Source organism: Microtus pennsylvanicus, chromosome 6 (genome assembly GCF_037038515.1).
Source record: "Microtus pennsylvanicus isolate mMicPen1 chromosome 6, mMicPen1.hap1, whole genome shotgun sequence".
Lineage (NCBI taxonomy): Eukaryota > Metazoa > Chordata > Mammalia > Rodentia > Cricetidae > Microtus > Microtus pennsylvanicus.
In genome coordinates, this window is record NC_134584.1 from 123,336,831 (window position 1) to 123,359,207 (window position 22,377).

The window sequence follows — 22,377 nt, forward strand, 5'->3', positions numbered from 1 at the left end:
ACAAGGCTAGTTAGCATATCTATACTGTAAGAACTTCTATTTGAGAGTCTATGAGATGGCTCATTAGATGTACGAACTTGGCACCAAGCCACCTGAGTTTGAGCCCTAGAACCTACGGTGGAAAGAACTAACCTTCTGACCCCACCCCACCCCCACCCAGTGCTCAGGCATATGAACACACACATAATGATGGAAAGAATTTAAGTCAGGTGTGGCATATCTTTTCATCCCAGAACTCAGAAGGTAGAAACAACTAGATTTCTGTGAGTTGAGGCCAGCCTGGTCTACACAGTGAGCTCCAAGTCAGCTAGAGCTACACAGTGAGACTGTCTCCAGTGAGAAAAAGTCCAGGCTGCATGGCTATCAACAACACTTTAATTAAAAACACTTAAACTGCACAACCAGCTGCTTCTCATAACCAAGCCACCTTACCTTTTCTAGCTCCTGACTGTTAATCTCATGTAACCAGCTGAGATGCTCATGGGCTTGCAGGAAATTCGCCAACTGTCCATGCTGAGAAGCGGGCTGAGACAGTAACTTGCCCCGCTTTCCTTTTTCCAGGTACCAACGAAAGAGGAAGTCTGAAAAATTCTACAAAGAATAGCGGAAGAATGTATCAACAGTTAGTAAAACAGCTTTAAAACATAAAATACTAAGTCCCTTTCAAAGACTTCCAAACAGACATCTTCAAATTTTTATTTTACATTTGTTTATCTGTGTATGTGTGCGTGCCACGGTGCACACATGGAGGTCAGACAACAGCTTGAGGAGCTTGTTCTACCAGGTGGGTCCTAGGGATCTAACGCAGGCCATCAGACTTGCTGCTAAGCCACCTTGCAGAATCTTTTAGCAAGTAATTCCTATATTCTAAGAATATCTGTGTTGGGGCTGGGGAGATGGTTCAGCATTTAAATCACTGGCTGCTCTTACAGAGGAATCAAGTCCAATTTCTAGCACCCACGTGGTGGCTCACAACTGACTTAATTCCTGGTGACCCAACACCTTCTTCTGGCTTCCTCTAGTACCAGGCATGCATGTGACAGAGACATCCATGTAGGCAAAACATCCATATACATTTGATTAAAAGGCAAAACAAAACAAAGTACGTGTTCCATGCAGTTAGTGTCTGTTGCACATGGGACAATGCACTCCTGGTCCTGAACTCAACCATCTCTCTTGACAACCCTCCGGCCAGCTCAGCAGGGGTCCTGCTAGGAAGTACTGATGCGAGGCCTGGAGAGTTGACTCAGCAATGAAGAGCACTTGCTGCTCTTGCAGAGGACCACATGGTGGCTCACAACCACCAATAACTACAGTTTCAGGGATCTCATGTCCTCTTCTGACCTCCTCAGGCACCAGGCACGCACATGTTACACATACATACACGTGCGTGCAAAACACTCATAAACAAACATGACAGAAAATTATTTTCTTTTGTTTTAACTAAACAACAGAAGGAGAACGAGAGAGAGAAGAGAAGAACCCACTGGTATCAGCATTAATAAAGGGAGACAGGCACCCACTGCCCTCATGGGAGCACCCACTGCCCTCATGGGAGCACCCACTGGCCCTCATGGGAGCACCCACTGCCCTCATGGGAGCACCCACTGGCCCTCATGGGAGCACCCACTGGCCCTCATGGGAGCAGACTGCCGAACGTCACTATTGGAACTTAGTTACATTAAAACCTGTTTTCAGCTGGGCATAGAGGTTTTACTCCCAGCACTTCAGAGGGAAGGGTAGGTGGATCTCTCTGAGTTCAAGGTTTAATCTACAAAAGTAGTTCTAGGTCAATCAGGAGAGAGACCCGATCTTGGAAAACAAAAGCAAACCTGTTTTCCTCAGGCACACTGGGCACACCTCAAGCCATTGACAGCCACTTATAGCCGGTGGTTCCCTTTAGGGACAACACAAGTATCTCAGTCGTCACTTGGAGTTCTATCAACAGCACCAAGGGGCGACATCCTAGAATGCCACCTTAAGGTGGAGTTCTATACAGATAACCACACGAGCTAGTGTGCCAAAGTGCAGTCCAGATAAGCCCAAATGTCATCTGGTAGGGTCGTCCCCAAAAGGCTCGCACTGAGTGCTGGGAGAATCACTGGGAAGCAGCACTAAACAGTCCTAGTTTAGGAACTCTACAGTATCGAGGAGACCTGGTCTCCTGGTTTAGGAACTCTACAGTATCGAGGAGACCTGGTCTCTTAGTTTAGGAACTCTACAGTATCGAGGAGACCTGGTCTCCTAGCTTAGGAACTCTACAGTATCAAGGAGACTTGGTCTCCTAGTTTAGGAACTCTACAGTATCGAGGAGACTTGCCCAGGACAAAAAGTGCATCTCTTTCTAGTCTCATACTTTCAAACACATCGTAAATTCAACTACAATATTACATGATGTAAGAAGCAGAAAAGCCTCATTCACAATATAAAAAGCAGGCAGCTGAAGCCAATCGGAGCACGAGCAAACCGTGATGTCTTAATAGGACCGACAGCACAATGGGACTTCAAAGTAATTAGTGAGCACATTGAAGACAAAGGAAAAAGCCAGGTTGTGATGGCACATGCCTTTAATCCCACTTTGGAGACAAAAGCAGGCAGATCTCTATGAGTTTGAGGCTAACCTGGTCCACAAAGTGAGTTCCAGGACAGCTGAGGCTATACAGGGAAACCCTGTCTCAAAAAAAATCAAAAAAAGAAAAAAGTGCAAAACTAGAAGAGAAAAAAAGAAAAGAAAAAGAGAAAAAAAAGTGCAAAAACTATAGAAAATGTCAACAGACAAGAATCCATAAAAATAATTTTTTAAGAGTCATGCCGATCAAAAGCACCAGGCACAACTATACAACACATTGCACAATACATAATACACAGGCCCTGTCACATAGACTCAGTAACGACAACATCAGTACAAATACAACTGCAGGCTACTCAGCAACAAGGCGTGCTTGACAGCATGCGCTCAGACAGGTTGCCTCTGGGTGCTGCAGCTGTACTGTGAGGGAGCTGTAGCAGTGTCTCAATTTTATACAAAATTCCTTCCCTAGTAGAGGGACAGGCTTTTACAAGGTTAACTCACGGGATAAACTGCTCTTTTTTTTTTTTTTTTTTTTTTTTTTGGTTTTTCAAGACAGGGTTTCTCTGTGGTTTTGGAGCCTGTCCTGGAACTAGCTCTTGTAGACCAGGCTGGTCTCGAACTCACAGAGATCCGCCTGCCTCTGCCTCCTGATTGCTCGGATTAAAGGTGTGCACCACCACCGCCTGGGAAACTGCTCATTAAGGAACAATCTAAGTCACGCTGACAGCAGCGAAACAGGTATCTGCCTAGAACCAGGAACCTGCATGAGCGCTCTGGGCTCTGTGCTCTAGGATCCCTACAGTGACACAGGTATCTGTCTAGAACCAGGAACCTGCATGAGCGCTCTGGGCTCTGTGCTCTGGGATCCCTACAGGCACGTTCTCTCTTGCTTGTGAGCACGCGTTCAAGGCTCAAGCACTCGTGTCCCTGCTCCTACGAGGTCTTACACTTTATGGAGAGAATGGAATAAAAGTTAGTCAGGACTGGTAGCTGGTGCCTGCAACTCTCGCACTTGGAGGCTAAGCTAGACTCGAGTTCCAGGCCAGCCTGGTCCACAGACTGACAAAATCCCCAAGTGAAAGTTTACAGTTCTCAAAGGCCAGGAAATTTCTCAGTGTCTGTGTGGTAATTTGAATGGGATTGTCCCCTCCAGTTTTGGGCATCTGGACAGGTGGTCTCCAGTTAGTGCACTGTTTGGGTAGGTCTAGCAGGTATGGCCTTGCTGGAGGAAATATGTCACTGGGAGCGGGCTTTGAGAATTTAAAGACACACACATTTCTATTCTCCCTGCTTGTGGGTCCAGATGTGAGTGAGCCCTCCGCTTTCTATGGCCATGCATTTGTTCTACCATCACAGACTAGAACCCTCTAGAACCTTAAACTCAGACAAGCTCTTCTCTAAGCTGCCTTGGTAACGGTGTTTTATCAGAGATAGAAAACTGATGAATTTACATGAGGAAGTATGTGCTCGAAGACAATGTAACATGCCCACCTGCCTCTTCCCATCTAAATTACTCTTCACCCTAGAGCCACAGCGGCATGCTGCAGAGGGAAAGCCTAGAGGGTGTGATAGTCGTCTACAACCCCCACACACCAGTGTGCTTACCTGGTCAGCGAACTGGGTCATGTAGCGCTGGAGTCGGGCCTGGTTGTCCGTCTGTTCACACATCTGTACCAGGATATCAAAGTCACAGTACTTCTCTGCCAGAGAAGCTGCCCATGGGTACTGGCCTAGTGTGACTTCGGGAGGAAGAACAAGCGGTACCACATATACAATGTCCGTTACTGATCCACCCAGACTTCCCAAAGAGGGAAATGCAGCCCTGGATCCATCCCTACCTCCCAGGTGAGCCTTCCATTACCCACTAGAACAAACCTTCCTGAACCTGGCTATGAAAGAAAACTGCTTTCTGCTCAACAGCCACACTGCACCACCTGTGCCCTTCCCCAGCCTCTACCAGGCTGTCCTAAACCAGTTATTCACGTGAAGGTCTGAGGGCTGAGTTTGCTTTTTTGACTCAGAAAATGCCACCACGCCCAGCATGCTGAAAGCAATGGCTAAGGGCATTGCCACCGCTTAGTTTACTGTTTTCCCCAATCAATTGAGCCTCCTACGGTAGCTGTAGCAGACTCAGTCATTTTAAAAAGCTCGATGACGTGAATACAGAGCTATCCAAGTGCGCCTGTCTTCGTCTTTGTTCACAGGAAGATTAACTCTGCAAGACTGCACGGTGCAAGTTCTCCAACCCCCACCTGTCTGTAGCCCACAGCCATTTCTAACTGCAGACACTCACGAAGGGGAGAGAGGAGTTCCGATCTTTTCTGCAGATACTCCACTTCCAGACTGCTGTATCTTTCCTGGTCCGTGGATTTCTCTAGCGACTTCAGCTGGGAAACGTAACTGTCCAGGAAGCAGTCGATCAGCGCCACCAGCTGCTCCATCACAAGGCTGCGGAGGTTGCTGTCGGCCTGAGGGTACACCATCTGCAGGATGATCCCATGCTGGCGCATGATGACTGTGCGGATGCCGGACGGACCGCTCGTAGCTGTAAAGTGCGCAAAGTAACTTCCTAAGAAAGCGTCCATGACAGTAGGGAGAAGACCGAGGACCTAAAAATTAGGTTACCTCACTACTCTAGGAAGACACAGCAGTGTTCAGGTGATACCTGCTCGTGCCCTGGTTGATCCCCATCTTTTCTTCTCAGTGGAGATTTCCATTAACACAGGTCGCCGGGATCCCTCTGCCTACTCAATTCCTTTAGTGCTAGCCCACTTACTCCTTGTCTTGAACATGAAATGAAGCCTATTCCTCCAAAGCCAGCACCTGTCTCTATGAAGGACTTGGTACTAAAACCTAACAGATGTATCTAAACCCCACTGATAAAGAAATAACAGGTGGGATCAATAAATACACCAAAGGGACCCGGTGAGTCTAGAGGTGTCGCGTCAACTGTTCCTTCGCCTCACTCACAAGCTTGCCCCTGGGAATAGCACAGCACCTCCCAGGCCAGCCAGACACGAGCATGCTCTGGACGGCCGTCACCACTCCAGCGCGGTACCTGTCCATGGCACATACTCCGGTTCCTCCCCCAGCGGTTCTTCCCGACTGTACATGGAGCTTCTGTTTAGGCGGTAGTGAGTGGCAGCCTGCAGCATGTCCTGAGAGAATGAAAGGCACCGTCAGGCACGGGAAGCAACGGGCTGCTGCTACATTTCCTTCTGTGGGAGGCTGTGTCTAAGGAAGACCTACAACACCAGCCTACAAGTAAGAAAAGCGCTCAGCGCTGTGGATCCTGCCTTCAAAGTTTGGTTTTATTCCACAAATTTAACTTCATTTGGAAAACTATAACCAAAGCAGAAAGTTAAAAGAGAGAGCGCGAGAGAGAGCACTATAGAGTCTAATAGGAAAACTGAATGAAAACCCTTAGTTAATAATTTAATAAAAAAAATTTTGAATAATTAAAAAACAGAAAGCAGATGTAGTAGTATGTGCTTGTCCCTGGTAACTGGAAAGCTGAGGCTGGAAACAGGAGTTCAAGGTGAGAGAAATGAATAAATTTTGATAACTCTGTTAACAAGCACCAATACCTCTGCAATGATAGAAGAGAAAAAAGTTTCTTAAAAAAAAAACTTTACCCAACAAAAAGCCAAGACTATAGAAACTTATAAACTTACTAGTATGCAAAGGGAATACTCAAAAATTCAGATAATTCATAAAAATATAGGTTCTTGTAGTTTTTGAACTTGACAAGCAGTCTTCACCTCACTGGGTCAGGCATAAAAAAACCACTGTCTTGTCCCTCCCTGTATTGGAGCGTGGTTTGCTGACACCACTGTCAGGTGTGGTACCTTGAGGACTGTATTCACGTGGATCGCCACCTCTGCCCACTCCTGAGAGTCCAACGCAACATCACGCAGGACTTGTTCCTCATGCTCCAGCAGGCACTCGCAGATAGTGTCCACCTGGGACACCTGAGGGCAGAGAAGCCACAGTCACAGCCTCTTAGGGACAGGGAGCCCACCTGGTAAGGTAAACCTTCCCATCACACAACAGACTCAATAACAATGAAAGTAAACATAAACGAGGAAAAGTCTGACTGTTTACAGTTATTGTCGTTTAGATAATAAAAAGGCTGCACACTCTTACCCTCAGTCTTCAGTGGTAGGAAACACAGCTCCTATGCTGTGCCAACACAGCCTGTCTCTGAGTAGTTAGTACTATCTTCTGAAGCCTTGACTAGTCCCAGGCCTCTTCCCAACGTGAGTTAACGGGAAAGTGGGGGCTGCACCTCCAGAACCAGGCCCATTGCCTTTTACTTTCTACAAGGGCTACAGTAGCAAAATTCTCCCTCCATGGCTGATCTGAGCAACCATCTCTTAAAGTACTAGCACCCTTCAGGAATATGACTTTGCTACTTGCAAGTGGACAGGAGAAAGCAGCGCTCCAGAGGTCACTGGGATATAGCTAGGCGCACAGAAGCTTGACTTGGGTCAGCGAGATGACTCAGCAGGCAAAGGAGCCTCCTGCCACGCCAGATGACAAGCCTGACTCCTGGGACCCACATGGTGGAAGGACAGAACTCCTGAAAGTTGTCCTCTAACTTCCACACGTGTGCCATTATGTGTCGTGTGCATGCACACACGAATAAAAACATTTTTTTTTAAAAAAAAAAGAATCTGATCTATGACAAAGGGAAACCACCATTGTACTGGAGAATAGCTACTCTGATCTTCTTCCTGCAGTGCCTCAGCTCTTCATCCCAGCAGCAAGCCTGGGAGCCTACTGAACAAGAACAGCTTCCTGTGCGAGACACAAGGGAGCGGGAGAGACACGGGAAATGGGGAGCCCCTTTCTCAGCCAATTATTGCCCCCCTTAGAGGACAAACAGTAAACAAGAGACATGGAGTAGCAGTTTCATAAAGCAGGGAGCCCAAGTCAGCATTTCAACGAGGTCCTTTAACAACCCTGTCAGGGATGTCCACCTCCGAGACCGTGCAAAGAAGACACAGAAGACAAGAATGAGGGTGTGTCTGACCTCTCGGAAGAAGACGTCTGCAGGAGTCAGGCTGGAAGGGACCTCACACTCCCTCTTGTGCAGGGCAAGCAGGATAGCTGCATTCACCAGCTCAGGCAGCCGAGAGTGGTGGTTTTTGAGTGTGATCGCAGCCGACAGCTTTTCTGCGTGTTCACAGAGCAGCAGGCGGGTTGTCATGGGTGTCCCTCTGATTGGGTAAGAGCTGAGACGTCTAAACAAGCCGACCTCACCAAAAAAAGAGGAAAAGGAAAAAAAAGAGAAAACTATAAGCACCTGCTCTCAGAAAGCACTCACAGAAAATGTGGCCATTCTGCCAGGAGCTTCCCTGCCACAGGCCACTCCGGGTGCCACTGTTCCCAGTGTGTACGAGGTGTACTCATGCAGTGTCCATGTCAGAGTCTCCTCACCATTCCTACCCACGGCTGCCATGGTTTTCAAACTACTCTTTAAATATTGTAACGATCAAATGGCTTTTCTGATTTGTACCAGTGACCTATTCTGGAATACAGATCTTTGGGAAATGGAAACTTGGTTTTTTATTTGTTTTGTTTTTCAAGACAGGATTTTCTCTATATAGCCTTAGCGCCTGTCCTGGAACTAGCTCTTGTAGACCAGGCTGGCCTCGAACTCACAGAGATCTGCCTGCCTCTGCCTCCTGAGTGCTGGGATTAAAGGCATGTGCCACCACCACCCAGCGTCTATGTTTTTACACAAAAGAAAATCTGTTTAAGATCGTACAAATTGCTGTTTGGGGGCTGGCGGGATAGCTCAGAGGGGAATGGCACTAGCCACCAAAACTGACACCTGAGTTTGATCCCCAGAAAGAAAGAACTCCCGAAATTTGTCCTTTGACATCCGCATGTGTGCCATGGCCCCGGAACTGCTTACATCAGTACACAATCCAGGCCCCTCCAGGGAAATACCCCAGAGGGCAGGGCATCTCACTGGGCTACAATGCCAGGCTCACCCTTAGCCTATGCTGATGCTTACTTGGTGAAGGAAGTCCACCAACAGACAGTGGGCTTTCATCTTGTCCTCCAGCTGGTGCAGAATGATCAGTGATGTGTTGCTCAGTCCAGGGGCCTCTGTCAGAACACAGCAGTGCAGAATAAGCAGAGCGATTTTCGGAACAGCTACTAGAAAGTGACAAGCTAAGAGGACCTGAAGGGAGCAGGGCACCAGTCCTTTAAAACATTACTTAGAGCACTCAGGAGTCTTAGAATGGATCTATAACTCAGTGGGGGCTCACATCTGTAATCTCACCTCTCGGAAAACTAAGGCGAGAATGCTGAGTTCAAGGCTAGCCTGGTAAGTTCTAGAGACACCCCACACTACAAAAGGAGACCTTGCCTCAAAAGAGTTTTTAAATGCAGAGGAAAACCTAGCCAGGCAGATACTGTACTTACTCAAAACAGAAAGCATGCCCTGGTTTAGCCACTGTATGGTTTGGCTAAAAGAAAAAAAAGCAAGGAAACTCCCTATATCCCTAGTGCAGAAACTTGTACCTGAGACACTGTCTGGTAACTGGGAATGCAGAGCAGCCTAAGGGGGTAGTCACCTGGGACAGGCAGGGGGATGTGAGATGTTCACTTCTGAATACCAAGCATTTCTCTAACACTTGGGAAGTCCTACTAGGCAAATACACGGAGTATGCCAAAGTTGTTTACTCTGAAGCAAGTGAGTGCCAAATGCCTATCACCACCATCGTGATGGCTATTCTTTTTTTTTTTTTTTTGGTTTTTCGAGACAGGGTTTCTCTGTGGTTTTGGAGCCTGTCCTGGAACTAGCTCTTGTAGACCAGGCTGGCCTCGAACTCACAGAGATCTGCCTGCCTCTGCCTCCCGAGTGCTGGGATTAAAGGCGTGCGCCACCACCGCCCGGCGTGATGGCTATTCTTGACCTCACGTGGAATTAAGTAAAAACCCAAGCCACTGTGAGGGATTTTTATCTAACTGGATCATTTGAGACAGGGAGAAGATCCACTTTAAATATGGAACATCTGAGGTCAGAAAATCCACCCTAGATCTGGGCCACATCCTCCCTCGGCAGCCTACGTAGGACAAGGAGAAAGACGCTCTTGCTCTTAGTCGGCTTGCTCTTGCTCTCAACGGCAGAGCGCGCTCTCTCTCTCTCTCACTGCAGGCTCGCTCTCTCTCACTGCGCTAGAGCCTGCTTACCTGGGATTCTGAGGCACACTGAAGACCAGCTGAGTCATCCGATCTTGTGGACTGACAACTACTGACTTCCTGGACTTTCTGTCAGTAGACAGTCATTGTTGGACTAGCTGGGCACTGCCTGTAAGCCATTCTAATAAATTCCCTTTAAATATCTATATTCTACCAGCTCTCTTCCTGACTAACGCACCCACCCAGTTCTTTCAGAAATGAAATGGTGAGAATCACGAGGACTTGTTTCAATGTTTCCTCTAATTGACAAATAGGGCCATCTGCCCTAGCCTTCTCAGATGTGCCACAGGGAATGTTACCTGCAACTACTTGAGAAAGATTACGGCGTGATCAAGGAGTGCAGAAGCAGCACTCCCCTCTCCCACCACGAAGCTCGTCGACTGACCTTGGGGGACTGACTCCGCCCACCGCGGGTCTGAGGCTGGGTAGTCGTCCACCAGGTCCATGCTGATCTGAGTCACAGCCTTGTCTAACTCAGCGTCCGAATTCAAGTCAGTGTGAGAGGAAAAGAACTCATCCGCCATCATCTGAGCACGGCCCAAGTCTTTCCTGTAAGAAAATGGGAATGCGAAGCTACAGCAGAGGCCAACCGTCCCAGACTCGCCATAGAAAAGTTAACGGTGGGCTGGAGAGATGGCTCAGTGGTTAAGAGCATTGCCTGCTCTTTCAAAGGTCCTGAATTCAATTCCCGGCAACCACATGGTGGCTCACAACCATCTGTAATGAGGTCTGGTGCCCTCTTCTGGCCTGCAGACATACACACAGACAGAATATTGCATACATAATAAATAAATAAATATTAGAAAAAAAAAAAGTTAACGGTGAGGTTAACATCCATGTACAGGCTTTAGCCCACAGGACTGGTCACAAGATTCACCTCATTACATAGAAGAAGGCTTCTGTGCGGCTGTGAATTCATTAACACACTGAACGTTCTAACAGGAGAGGCACTAGACAACGGCTAAGACTGAAACCAGCCCTAGGCTTTAGGCCACGGTGCCAGGAGTCAGAGCACTGAATAAGTGAAGGCACCTGTGCTGGCCATAACTCAGACAGCAGCCGCGACGGTTTATACTGTTAACCTGAGGTCTGGAATCACCTTATGACAAATCTCTGCATTTTCCTAGTTTGACATAAAGGCTCAACTTCCAGAATGAATAAAAAGGTGAAATTGGGCTGTGGCAGCTTCCTGACTGCTCCTGCTGCCATGTGTCTCCCCAATGATACAATGATCCCCCGAACGCTAAGCTACAACAAAAGCCCCTCCTTTCCTAAACTGTTTCTTGTCAGCTATCTGGTCACGGCAAAGAGAAAAGTAACTAACAGACCACCAAGCACAGGGAAGGGCAGCCAATCCATCAGAGGGCAGGGAGAGCTCTCTGGGGGAAGAAGCCACAGGGGCGGGGTAAGGAGAATGAAGTGGGAGTGGTCACCCACTGAGCATGCCCTGCTGGTTAGCAAGGAAGCTACAGCAGACATGGAAACAGGTCTTCTAGGAAAAGGAGTCTTGGAAAAAATCAGAGCAACAACCTGAAGGACAGTGAGCCCCTAAAAAAGAGGACTCTTCTAAACTGGGCCGAAGCGAGAAAAGAACCAGGTAGGGCTGGAGAGATGGCTCAGAGGTTAAGGGCACTGACTGCTCTTCCTGAGGTCCTGAGTTCAATTCCCAGCAACCACATGGTGACTCACAACCATCTGTAATGAGATCTGGTACCCTCTCTGGCGAGTAGGCATATATGAAGACAGAACACTGTATACATAATAAATAAAAATATTAAAAAAAAGAAAAGAAAAGAAAAGAACCAGATACTAATGAGGCCAAGAGGAAGGTAAATGTGGCCTACACTCAGGAGGAATGAACAGGTCAGAAGGCCCAGCCCTGCAGACTGCGGTGTAAGGACTGCACAGACACTGGGAGAGGCTGTGCACCGTGGAGATAGCACCAGCCAGCCCAGCAGTGGCCACGGCTGTTAGGATGAACAGCAAGGAGAGGCACGAAAGTCCCCTAGACCCTCCAGGGGCTGCATGGCCCTACTGGCTCTGTAATGTTGGACAGGAGTCCCATCAGCAGAGAGCTTGTGGTAATTTGTTCTGGTAGCCACAAAAAATCAAAATAAAGACTCCAGTTGCTGGCCGCATTATCATGTACACTTAACAGACTGTCACTGAAGAGAAATATGTGCAAGACGAAGTAACCCAAATCTTTCTAGGAAGACTGAACCATGCAACAGAACAAGGTCATAAAGCATACTACACTGTTTAGTGGCGCCCCCACCTGGGCAGAACAGGGAGTGCAGCAGATCATTGGCAAAGCAGTCAGACAAACTTAGAACTTAATACTATATATTTCAGGGAATGAGTAGCCACCCTGCATCACTGAGTGGGAGGGCAGGTCAGGACCTGAGAACTTGTCTTTTTTTTTTTTAAATGCTTTAAAAAAAATACTTTCTTTAAAAGCAAGACACGCTAGGCAAACTGGATCCTTCACTCTTCTCAAGCAGGCACAAAGGAAGAAACAGGGCCAGGATCAGTGACTGTCCTGCCAAAGCCTCACAGCTCTGGGAAGAGGCTGACTTGGCAAGGCTTGGCCAAGACTTTCACAAGTGTCTATTCAATTGTGAAACAACTCTGCTGATGAAGGAAAGCGTGTAAGTGGCATCAGGCATGCTGATAATAAACGGAAATGTGACCCGGAGCCCAGGACCTCTGCTGCAGGTTCACGCCCACAGCACCCAGGACCCCTCTGCTGCAGGTTCACGCCCACAGCACCTAGGACCCCTCTGCTGCAGGTTCACGCCCACAGCACCCAGGACCCCTCTGCTGCAGGTTCACGCCCACAGCACCCAGGACCCCTCTGCTGCAGGTTCACGCCCACAGTACCCAGGACCCCTCTGCTGCAGGCGCATGCCCACAGTACCTAGGACACCTCTGCTGCAGGTTCACGCCTACAGTACCTAGGACCCCTCTGCTGCAGGTTCACGCCTACAGTACCTAGGACCCCTCTGCTGCAGGTTCACGCCCACAGTACCTAGGACACCTCTGCTGCAGGCGCATGCCCACAGTACCTAGGACACCTCTGCTGCAGGTTCACGCCCACAGTACCTAGGACACCTCTGCTGCAGGTTCACGCCCACAGTACCTAGGACACCTCTGCTGCAGGTTCACGCCCACAGTACCTAGGACACCTCTGCTGCAGGTTCACGCCCACAGTACCCAGGACCCCTCTGCTGCAGGTTCACGCCCACAGTACCCAGGACCCCTCTGCTGCAGGTTCACGCCCACAGTACCTAGCCCTCACAGTTCTAAGGGTGCTGTGCCTCTAGTACATTAGGAATCCTGCATTCCACAAACAACCCAGACAGCCAGTGAGATAGTGGAGTGGACAGGATGCTGTGTAGTTAGGTTCCAGAGGCTCTCTGGACAGATGGTAACTCATCTGCTAAAGGTCATGAAGCGTTAGCAGCCAGGCTGAAGCTGGAAGCAGTCGTTACTCCAGGCTGCAGGATACTTGTACAAGACCTGACCAATAATTACACAAGTTGTTTGCCCAAACTGTCATCAACAAAACATCTGTATTTGCATTTTTTGAATAAATTAAAATGAAAACCAAACAATACTAAGTAAAAAAAATAAAGACAATACTTAAAAGCTCTATGTTATGTTTGACTCAGGGCATTTGACAGTGTTTGGAGACAAGGTGGTTGTAACAAGCAGGGGAAGGGCTACTGGCTTCCAGTGGGAAGAGGCCAGGGCTACTGCTCTATAGCCTGCAAGTCATCAGATGCCCACAAATGGTTACCTGTCTCAAATGTCAACGCAGCAATCAGAAGCTACAGGAAGCAAAGAGCTGGCCAGCCAAGGCCCTAGAAAGATGAGAAGCCCAGGCACAACACAGCCAGACTGGAATCTGGCCACAATGAGAGACCAGCTTGGACTTGGCCAACTGCCACCTGACCTGACCTCCAACAGCCAAACTGCAGAATCTGAGCTTGGCTGAGCAACCACTAGGTTCTGTGGTCACTGAAGCCCAGCTAAGGGGTAGGCTTACTTTCATAACACCCATATGACTCCATCTGCAACTTACTTGCTCGGATGTGTTAAAAGACATTTTGTCCTCCGTCTTTAGGACTGCCAGTTTTAATGGTCACTGCTTCCTAGGGAGGCTGTTAGACCTGATGTTAGATCTACGTAGGGTGGGGCCTCTTGCGATGCCAGATTCAGATAATCAGCTAGCTCTCACCACCCACCAACGCACAGTAAGCGTCAGGAAAAACACACATAAGGTGGGCTGTGATTTTAACATGTGCTGTGCCTGCTGAGCACAACGGTCATGCCTGGAATTCCCGCGCTAGAGGAGGACCAGCCTGGTTTACACCTTTAGGAGCACTTGCTGCTCTTGCAGAGGACCTGGACTGGGTTCCCACCACTCATATTTCCCATATCAGGTGCCTTACAATTACCTGTAACTCCAGCTCTAAGGAATCTGATGCCCTTTTATGGGTTCAGAACACCACCCCCCAACACACAAATAAATACATAAATATATATATATATATATATATATATATATTTCTTTTTCTTTTGGTTTTTCAAGACAAGGTTTCTCTCTGTAACAGCCCTAGCTGTCCTGGAACTCACTTTGTAGACTAGGCTGGCCTTGAATTTAGAGAACTGCCTACCTCTGCCTTCTGAGTGCTGGGATTAAAGGCGCGTACCACCACCACTCGGCTAATTCATACTCATTTTTATTTTTGTTTGTTGTTTTTTTGAGACAGGAATTCTCCAGGTAGCTTTGGAGACTGTCCTGGAACTCACTGTATAGGTCAGGCTGTTCTCGAACTCACAGAAATCCACCTGTTTCTGCCGCTCTAGTGCTGCGATTAAAGGCGTGTGCGCCACCACCCAGCTCTAAAACAGATCTTACAACAACAAGACTGTGCTATACCTGCAGTACTGGAGGAATGCAGCCTTAAGTAGTTTTGTCTTATCTTCATGGGCTACACTTTCAGTTTTTGTTGTGGTCTCAAAAACCATACTCTACAAAAGAAAACAGAAAACAAACCGTTGCTTCCAAGAACTGGGCACAGAACAGTCGCACATGTTGAAGGAAGTGTACGCCACACTCACAGATCGATCAAAGCCCTACAGAAAAGGCAGGTGACTCAGCGCTTGACGCCACTGTCCCTATGCTTACCACAATAAACATTAAGAACATGGGGAAGGACACAGCCAAGCAGAACTCAGGAAAACTGCAAGAGATGGACTAGTACAGAACAAATCCAGGAGCACGCAGCAGCACTGATCTAGAAACACACGATCACAAGCAAAAGTTCAAATACATTACACTCTGTAGAAACCGACAAATCGATTTTCTTGGTTTAAAATCAATTTTTTTTAAATTTTACACGTGCGAGTGACTGCATATATATCCACGTGTACACATGTGTGTTGTGTGTGCTGTCCCCAGAGGTCAGAAGAGGGTATAGGATCTCCTAGAACTGGAGTGACAGATGGTTGTGGGTGCTGGAATTGAACCCAGGTCCTCTACAGGAGCAACAAATGTTCTTAATTGTTTAGCTTCTCTCTAGGCTGTGTTTGAGACAGGGTCTTATTATGCAGCCTGGGCTGGCCTAGAACTCTCTACGTAGATCAGGTTGACCTTTAATTCAGAGTTCACCTGCCTCTTCCTCTCAAGCGCTGGAATTCCAACCAGCTTCTTTCACTTCAATTTTTCACTAAGAAAATGGTCTACACAAAGACTACTCAAGGTAGCATATGTCTGGTATGCCAGTGCTTGGAAGACTGAGGCAAGAGGCTTAGCCTGAACTACACAGTAACTGTCAACAGACGACAGACAAGCCAGTGTCTTATGATTAACAAAACCGAATATGTGAATCTGTCATGTATTTCAGTAGAAGATACTCGTATTTTAGCCTTCTGTAACTGAAATATTTTTTTCTGTTTAAAAACTCCAAACTTACAGATAAAGTTACCTCAGGTTTCAAGATAATAGAAAGGTGATTGCTTTTGTTTTTTGTTTTGTTTCTCTGTGTAACAATAGTCCTGGCTGTCCTGGAACTCATTCTGTAGACCAGGCTGGACTTGAACTCAAAGGGATCCGCCCGCCTCTGCCTCCCAAGTGCTGGGACTAAAGATGTGCACTACCACACCTGGTAAAAGTTGATTTCTTATTTATTTATTTTTAATCTCATCAAGCCTCTCAGAATTCATCTGCTGAGGTCACCGAGATGTCTCAGTGAATAAAGACATTTGCTGTGCAACCTGAGTTTGATCCCCAGAGCCCATGTAAAGTGGCATTCAGGTCTGCCTAGCCCAGCTGGGGACAGGTCCTTATGGATAGTGACCACAGGTACCCCAACAGACACCTTCCAAAGCTGCCGGACAGTGTGTGCAACAATCGACTCAGCAAATAAAATCGATGCTGTCAAAGCTCCAGGAATCACCAGATGTGTATTGTGTGGAAGGTCACTGGTGCTTCCCTGGAATGAACCGTTCCAACACTCATCTGTCACCCCACTCCTCAGCAAGGCAAAGGAGAGGAGGACGCACATAAGTTGTTCCAAGCCCCTGTTCTAAAACTGTGACCTGGAGACAGCAACACATCCACTTGGCTCAGAGATGCAGAGGAAAACGCAGACGGGACCGAGACAACGAACAGCGAGAGAAAGGACAGAGAGCGGATCTCACCCCAGCCTTTCTAATTCGACTGCCCTTTCCGGTGTGAAACGCAGCAAATGTCAAGTGATCTTACCTCATTACCCTGCCCACCAACTGAAGAGGTCAAAGACTCTTCCAGGTCCTCTGCTAACAGGGACACACTTTCCCTTGGAGTGACAGACACCAGGCCACTGTTCCTAGAAAAAAGGATTGGAACACCTCCACAGGAGCCAGCGCCCAGAATGCCATCTCCTGAGAAAAAAATGCACAAAGATCGCATAGAACAATTTCTCAGATTTCCGATGACCTGCATCCTTCTTCCTTTATGACTCCTAAAATTAAAATGCTATGGCATAAATGAATTTAATTTGTTTTTACTTTCTTTGTAGAGACAGCCTTACTATGCTGACCGGGCTGGTTTACATTAGAAGGCTTATGCCATCACCTGCCTCAGCCCCTAGACTTTATGTTTTACTTAGGTCTCAGCTTTTAAATTGTAAAAATGTCAGGACCCTGTTGCTTCTCAATAAAGCAGACTGTCCACGTTAAAGACAAAAAAAAAACTGGGCTGGCGATGACTCAGCAATTAAAGCATTTGCTGCCTCCACAAGAGAGTTCAGTTCTCCCTCCACCCTACCCCCGAGACAGGGTTTCTCTGTAGCTTTGGAGCCTGTCCTGGAACTAGCTCTTGTAGACCAGGCTTGCCTCGAACTCACAGAGATACACCTGCCTCTGCCTCTGCCTCCCGAGAGTTCTTAGTGGCCTCACTGGGAGGCTCACAACCTCCTATAACTCTACAGGAGACTACACCCTCTTCTGGCCTCCACTGGTATCCCTGTACCTACATAAATAAAAGTCTAAAAAACAAAAACAAAACAACAAACACCCCCCAAAACAAAACCACAAAACTTGTCGTTGCAAGAGAACAGTGAGCAAAACCCCTCCTCAATCCCTCCAAAGTCCTTGTTCTGTCAAACCCAGAATGGCAGCCCTGTGGCATCCTCTTGTTTCTTGCCTAATGGTCTTTCTCTAGGGGGCCAATCCAGGCAGTAGCCAGCCTACTCTGTGCCTTAGGAACAGCCCACTATACTGGTCCCTCTGTGTGGGCCACCACCTCGGCTCCATCTGTGGCCTGGCCCAGGCCCTGTCCTGTAGGACTATATGCTTGTCAGTATCTACGTGTCTGGCCTGTATTGCAAGCTAGCCCCCCAGGGTTTTCCCGTCAGGGGTCTGGACAAACTCTAGCTTAAGAACGCTAACCCAGTCTGAGCCACTCTCCTAAACCAAGATGAGCACTTACTTCTCTCATAGTTAGCTCTTACCTTCTTGTCTCTTCTGGGGAACCTTTTTTTTGGGGGGGGGGTGCGGATACTAATTTTGCCTATAAAGATAACAGTTTGTGAATTCTACCCACCTGGGTATTCAGTATGGCTATGAATTCAGCTACTGCCAACAGTATTAATATTTCTAACGGGCAAGTAGCAAACCAGAGGCAAAATGTACAGTAAAAGAAGAGAAACTGCCAAGAACGGCTAATGAGCTGGCCAAAGCGCTTGGAGCTAAGAATCACTTACTGGAGACTGTATAATACTGGTGGGTGGATAGACACGTAAAAAAGAGAACAGAGTCCAGACAGACACCACATGCATTGGATTAACTGAATTCTGACAAAGGTGAAAATATAATTCAATGGAGAAAGAACCATCTTTTCATCTAAAGCAGCCATCCATGTACCTTGTGCATCAAAGACAATTTTCTCCTGAGGAAGAGAAAACTTCCCAGTTCCCGTGGAGCACACAAAGACCGCATTCTCCATATAAAGATAGGTCATCTGGCTTGAAAAGTTTGGCACCATCAATCGACATGGGATCAGGTCTTCAGACTGAAAGGTAAATTTAGGATTATAGTTTGTAAGATTCAAGACAAAAATATTTGTATGATTTTTGCCACTACATTTATATGACACCATTCCACAAAAAATGTTAAAATTCTCAGTCACTGAATATCCTTGTGAAAGTCTACACAAGACGATTCACAAAAACAGGAGAGGCTTACAGTCACTGCTGGGCCTGGACATTGATGTCCTCCTGGAATCTAGAAGCCAACTGCTAACTGTGTGAACATGTGGGGTCTTGGGAAGGCTCTGTTGGGAAGTTTTGTTCACCTCTGTGTGAAGATACCAACAAGAAGGCTCTGTCTACTAGGAATAGGCACCATAAACACTGGCACCTTTATCTTGGACCTCTAAGCTCCAGAACTTCCTATAGCTTATAAATGACCCACCCTTAGGAATTTTGCTGCAACAGCACAAATGGACTAACATATTTGTCTTACAGAAATTATTTCCTGAGTTGCAAATTAGTAAACTTTTAAAATACTAGGCATGGTAGTAGGATAAAATATCTTTAATTTCAGACCTTGGGAGGCAAAGGCAGGCAGACCTCTGAGTTTGAATTCAGACTGGTCTACAGATTAAAGATCCAGGACAGTCAGGACTATACAGAAACATCCTGTCTTGAAAAAAAACCAACCAAGCAACCAAACAAAAAGATTATAACTAGAAGTTTGTAACAAATGAGACACAAAAAGCTCTAATATGTTATATTATTTATTTTTAAACTGGCAGGTACAAAAGAAAACCTTTTGTTTCTGGCTCCCTTCTCTTCTGAGAGTCTAGCGATACTCGCGATGTACCTTGGTTGCCCTGGAGTTCCCTATGCTGACCTTAAATTTACAGAGATCTGCTTGTCTCTACTTCTAGAAAAGTGTGAACCTCCATAAAAGTGTGTGTCACTGCGTCCAAATGGCTTTGTTTTACCACCAGGCATCAGGTACAAGCTTGCATTTAGCAAGCCCGAGACGCCCCCACAGCTCTCAAAGATAAGACAATTGAATTCATTTGTTTACATGTAAAGTCAGAGAAAGAAATACAGTAAGAACTCACTAGGCACAAAATTAGGAAATACTAACAATCACCAACAATTACTAAAGAAGTATTAAAATTTTACAAAAATTAATGTGTATGTGTGTGTAGTGGATATGTACATATAAATGCAGGATAGAGAGGAGAGATGTTTTGGATCCCTCTGAGCTGGAGTGATGGGTGGATATAAGTCACCTGGGAACCAAACCTGGTCCTCTGCAAGAGCAGCAAATGCTCCTAATCACTGAGACATCTCCCTATTCCCCTAAAATAACTTTTAAGCATTTCATTAAAGTGAGACTCCTGGTTTTAGTCTCAAATTGTTTTCTTTGCATTCTTTTTGCACTTTCTGAAAACTTTTAAATGACATTGTGTTATGATTTCCAAAGTCTACTTAACTGAAACACATGATAAGGTTTATTCTTGTTAGAAATAAAAGAATAACAGATTTTCTTGTGGGATTCAGATAAGCAAGCACATTAAGATTCAAGACTTAGTAGCTGGAGAAATGGCTTTGTGGTTAAGAAAGCTTGCTGCTCTGCTTTGGCAGAGGACCCAAGTTTGGTTCACTGCAGCCCATGCTGGGTGGCTCAAATCAACTGTGACTCCAGCTCCAGGGGTGTTGACTGAGATTTTATGTCCCACCAAGTCCCACATCTGTTTGCCTCCGCCTTCTATAAGCACCTGCACACACATGCAAAAACACCCCAAAATAAATAAATTAAAAAAGGGCTAGGTAAGGTTACACATACCTTTAACAGCAGCACTTGAGAGGCAGAGACAGGCAGCACTCTGAATTCCAGGGTGAGCCAGAGCTACACAGTGAGACTGTCTCAAGTATATAATAAAGATTTAAGAGAATTAACCAGGTGGTGGTGGTGGTGAATGCCTTTAATCCCAAGCCGAGCGGTGGTGGCGCACACCTTTAATCCCAGCATTTGGGAGGCAGAGGCAAGTGGATCTCTGAGTTCGAGGCCAGGCTGGTCTACAGAACTAGTTCGAAAACCAAAAGACAAAAAATGATTTAAGAGAATTAGATGCTACATAAGGCTAAATGGCATGTTTCATAGTTGTCCCCTAGTAAATATCAGTTATTAGACAACGTGTTTTGTTTTGTTTGGTTTTGGTTTTTCAAGATAGGGTTTCTCAATGTAACAGCCCTAGATGTCTGGAACTAGCTCTTGTAGACCAGGCTAGCCTTGAACTCATAGATACCCACCTACCTCTGCCTCCCAAGTGCTGGCATTAAGGCGTGCGCTACCACCGCCCAGCTAGATAATTGCTGTTTATACTCAACATTAGTGCAACTGTCTTCCAGGGACTTACTTTGTAGAGTATGTAAATAGTCGTTCCCTAGGCACATGGAATTTTTCTATAATATAAACATCTCAAAATTGGACCCCTGGAAGATAGGGTGGCACAGACCAATAACATCAACAACTTCGGAAACAAGACAGAAAGATCTTGACTATGTAGTCAGACTGGGCTACACATCTCAAACACAAAACAGCACATACCAAACACACACACAAACCAAAATGAATCCAAGTATTTCACCAGGAACCTCACCATCAAATTTCATTTTTACTCAATAAAGAGCTACAACAGGAGGGTCAGAGGACCAGCTGCTGGTACAGAGCTACAGCAGGAGGGTCACAGGACCAGCTGCTGGTACAGAGCTACAGCAGGAGAGTCACAGGACCAGCTCCTGGATACCTTCACTGTCATCTTTCTTTAGCTCGGACTGGACCAGAAAGTAAGACGGAAAAACAAAAAAATCAATAATATTTGAAAGTATTTCCAAATCTTGCAAGTGAACCTTAAAAGACACCAATAATGGTCAGAGAAGGAATTTGAAGTGTTGTGGAGCCTGTGTAATTTTACTTACCTGGAAAGGTGGGTTGTACTGAGTAACTTCTACAGTAATCGTATCTGACGTTTGGTTACCGCTGTCTTCCACCGTTATCAGAGAGTAATAGACGAGGCAGGGACTGTCTCCCAGGTGCCATGCTGCTGCCAAAACCAGGAGTCCATCACTAGACGAGAGGGGAAAAGACAGGCTTCCTGAATGTGGTGTTTTTTGTTTTGTTTTTTCCCTTTGAGACTACACAGCCCTGGCTGTCCTGGAACTCTCAGAGCTCCAATGTGCCACCAAACCCTGTACGCTTCTTTGTAAACAGTATGCCAGATTATTACAAAATTAAACACACCATGTATGGTAGAGCCCTGTACCTACATATTTACCCAAGGGAGAAAATATGCTCCTAATTACCTTCATGCAAATGTTTATACCGGCTTTATTATAGAAGCCAACCTGAAAATAACCCAAAGTCTTCAACCACTGAGGAGATAAATCCTGGTGTCTCTCTCTCTCTCTCTCTCTCTCTCTCTATCTATCTATATATATATATATCTTGAATATTTAGTTATGAAATAAATTTCTGAATCACCTGGGCAGTGGTGGTGCAGTCCCAGCACTTGGGAGGCAGAGGCAGGCAGATCTCTATGAGTTTGCGGCCAGTTTGGTCTACAGAGTGAGTTCTAGGACAGCCAGGGCTACACAGAGAAACCCTGTTTTATTTACACTGCATGATTTATTTATACACCATTCTGAAAAAGACAAAACTTTGAAAACAGAACAGATTAATAAGTTCCAGGGGCACAAAGGAATTTTGGAGGAAAGGCGATCTCTTTCTCCACCACCCCCTCCTCTTGAGGTTCAAACTCTGCCTTATGTATGTAGATACTGTCCTACCACCGAGCAACACCCCCAGCTCTGTTCTATGTCATGACTATGGTCAAGATGACTGTATGTGCCGGGCGGTGGTGGGAGCACGCCTTTAGTCCCAGCACTCGGGAAGCAGAAGTAGGCAGAATCTCTAGGTTAGTGGCCAGCCTGGTATACGAAGCTTGTTCTAGGAGAGCCAAGCTTACACAAAGAAACCCTAACTCAAAACAACAACAACCCCACCAAACAAACAAA

General features: G+C 46.5%; 1 protein-coding gene across 1 annotated transcript in view; it reads right to left on the reverse strand.

The window, feature by feature from the left end:
- Window positions 1-22,377, reverse strand: part of Nup133 (nucleoporin 133) — a 43,890-nt gene that overhangs the window by 9,553 nt on the left and 11,960 nt on the right. Inside the window, exons 9-20 of the mRNA XM_075977635.1 lie at window positions 21,283-21,430; window positions 18,206-18,353; window positions 16,566-16,723; window positions 14,739-14,830; window positions 10,179-10,342; window positions 8,598-8,692; window positions 7,608-7,832; window positions 6,421-6,543; window positions 5,631-5,730; window positions 4,866-5,117; window positions 4,178-4,311; window positions 433-591 (exon numbers count right to left, since the gene is read on the reverse strand). Of these exons, the coding sequence (XP_075833750.1) occupies window positions 433-591; window positions 4,178-4,311; window positions 4,866-5,117; window positions 5,631-5,730; window positions 6,421-6,543; window positions 7,608-7,832; window positions 8,598-8,692; window positions 10,179-10,342; window positions 14,739-14,830; window positions 16,566-16,723; window positions 18,206-18,353; window positions 21,283-21,430 (1,798 nt within the window). The remainder of the gene's footprint in view (window positions 1-432; window positions 592-4,177; window positions 4,312-4,865; window positions 5,118-5,630; window positions 5,731-6,420; window positions 6,544-7,607; window positions 7,833-8,597; window positions 8,693-10,178; window positions 10,343-14,738; window positions 14,831-16,565; window positions 16,724-18,205; window positions 18,354-21,282; window positions 21,431-22,377) is intronic.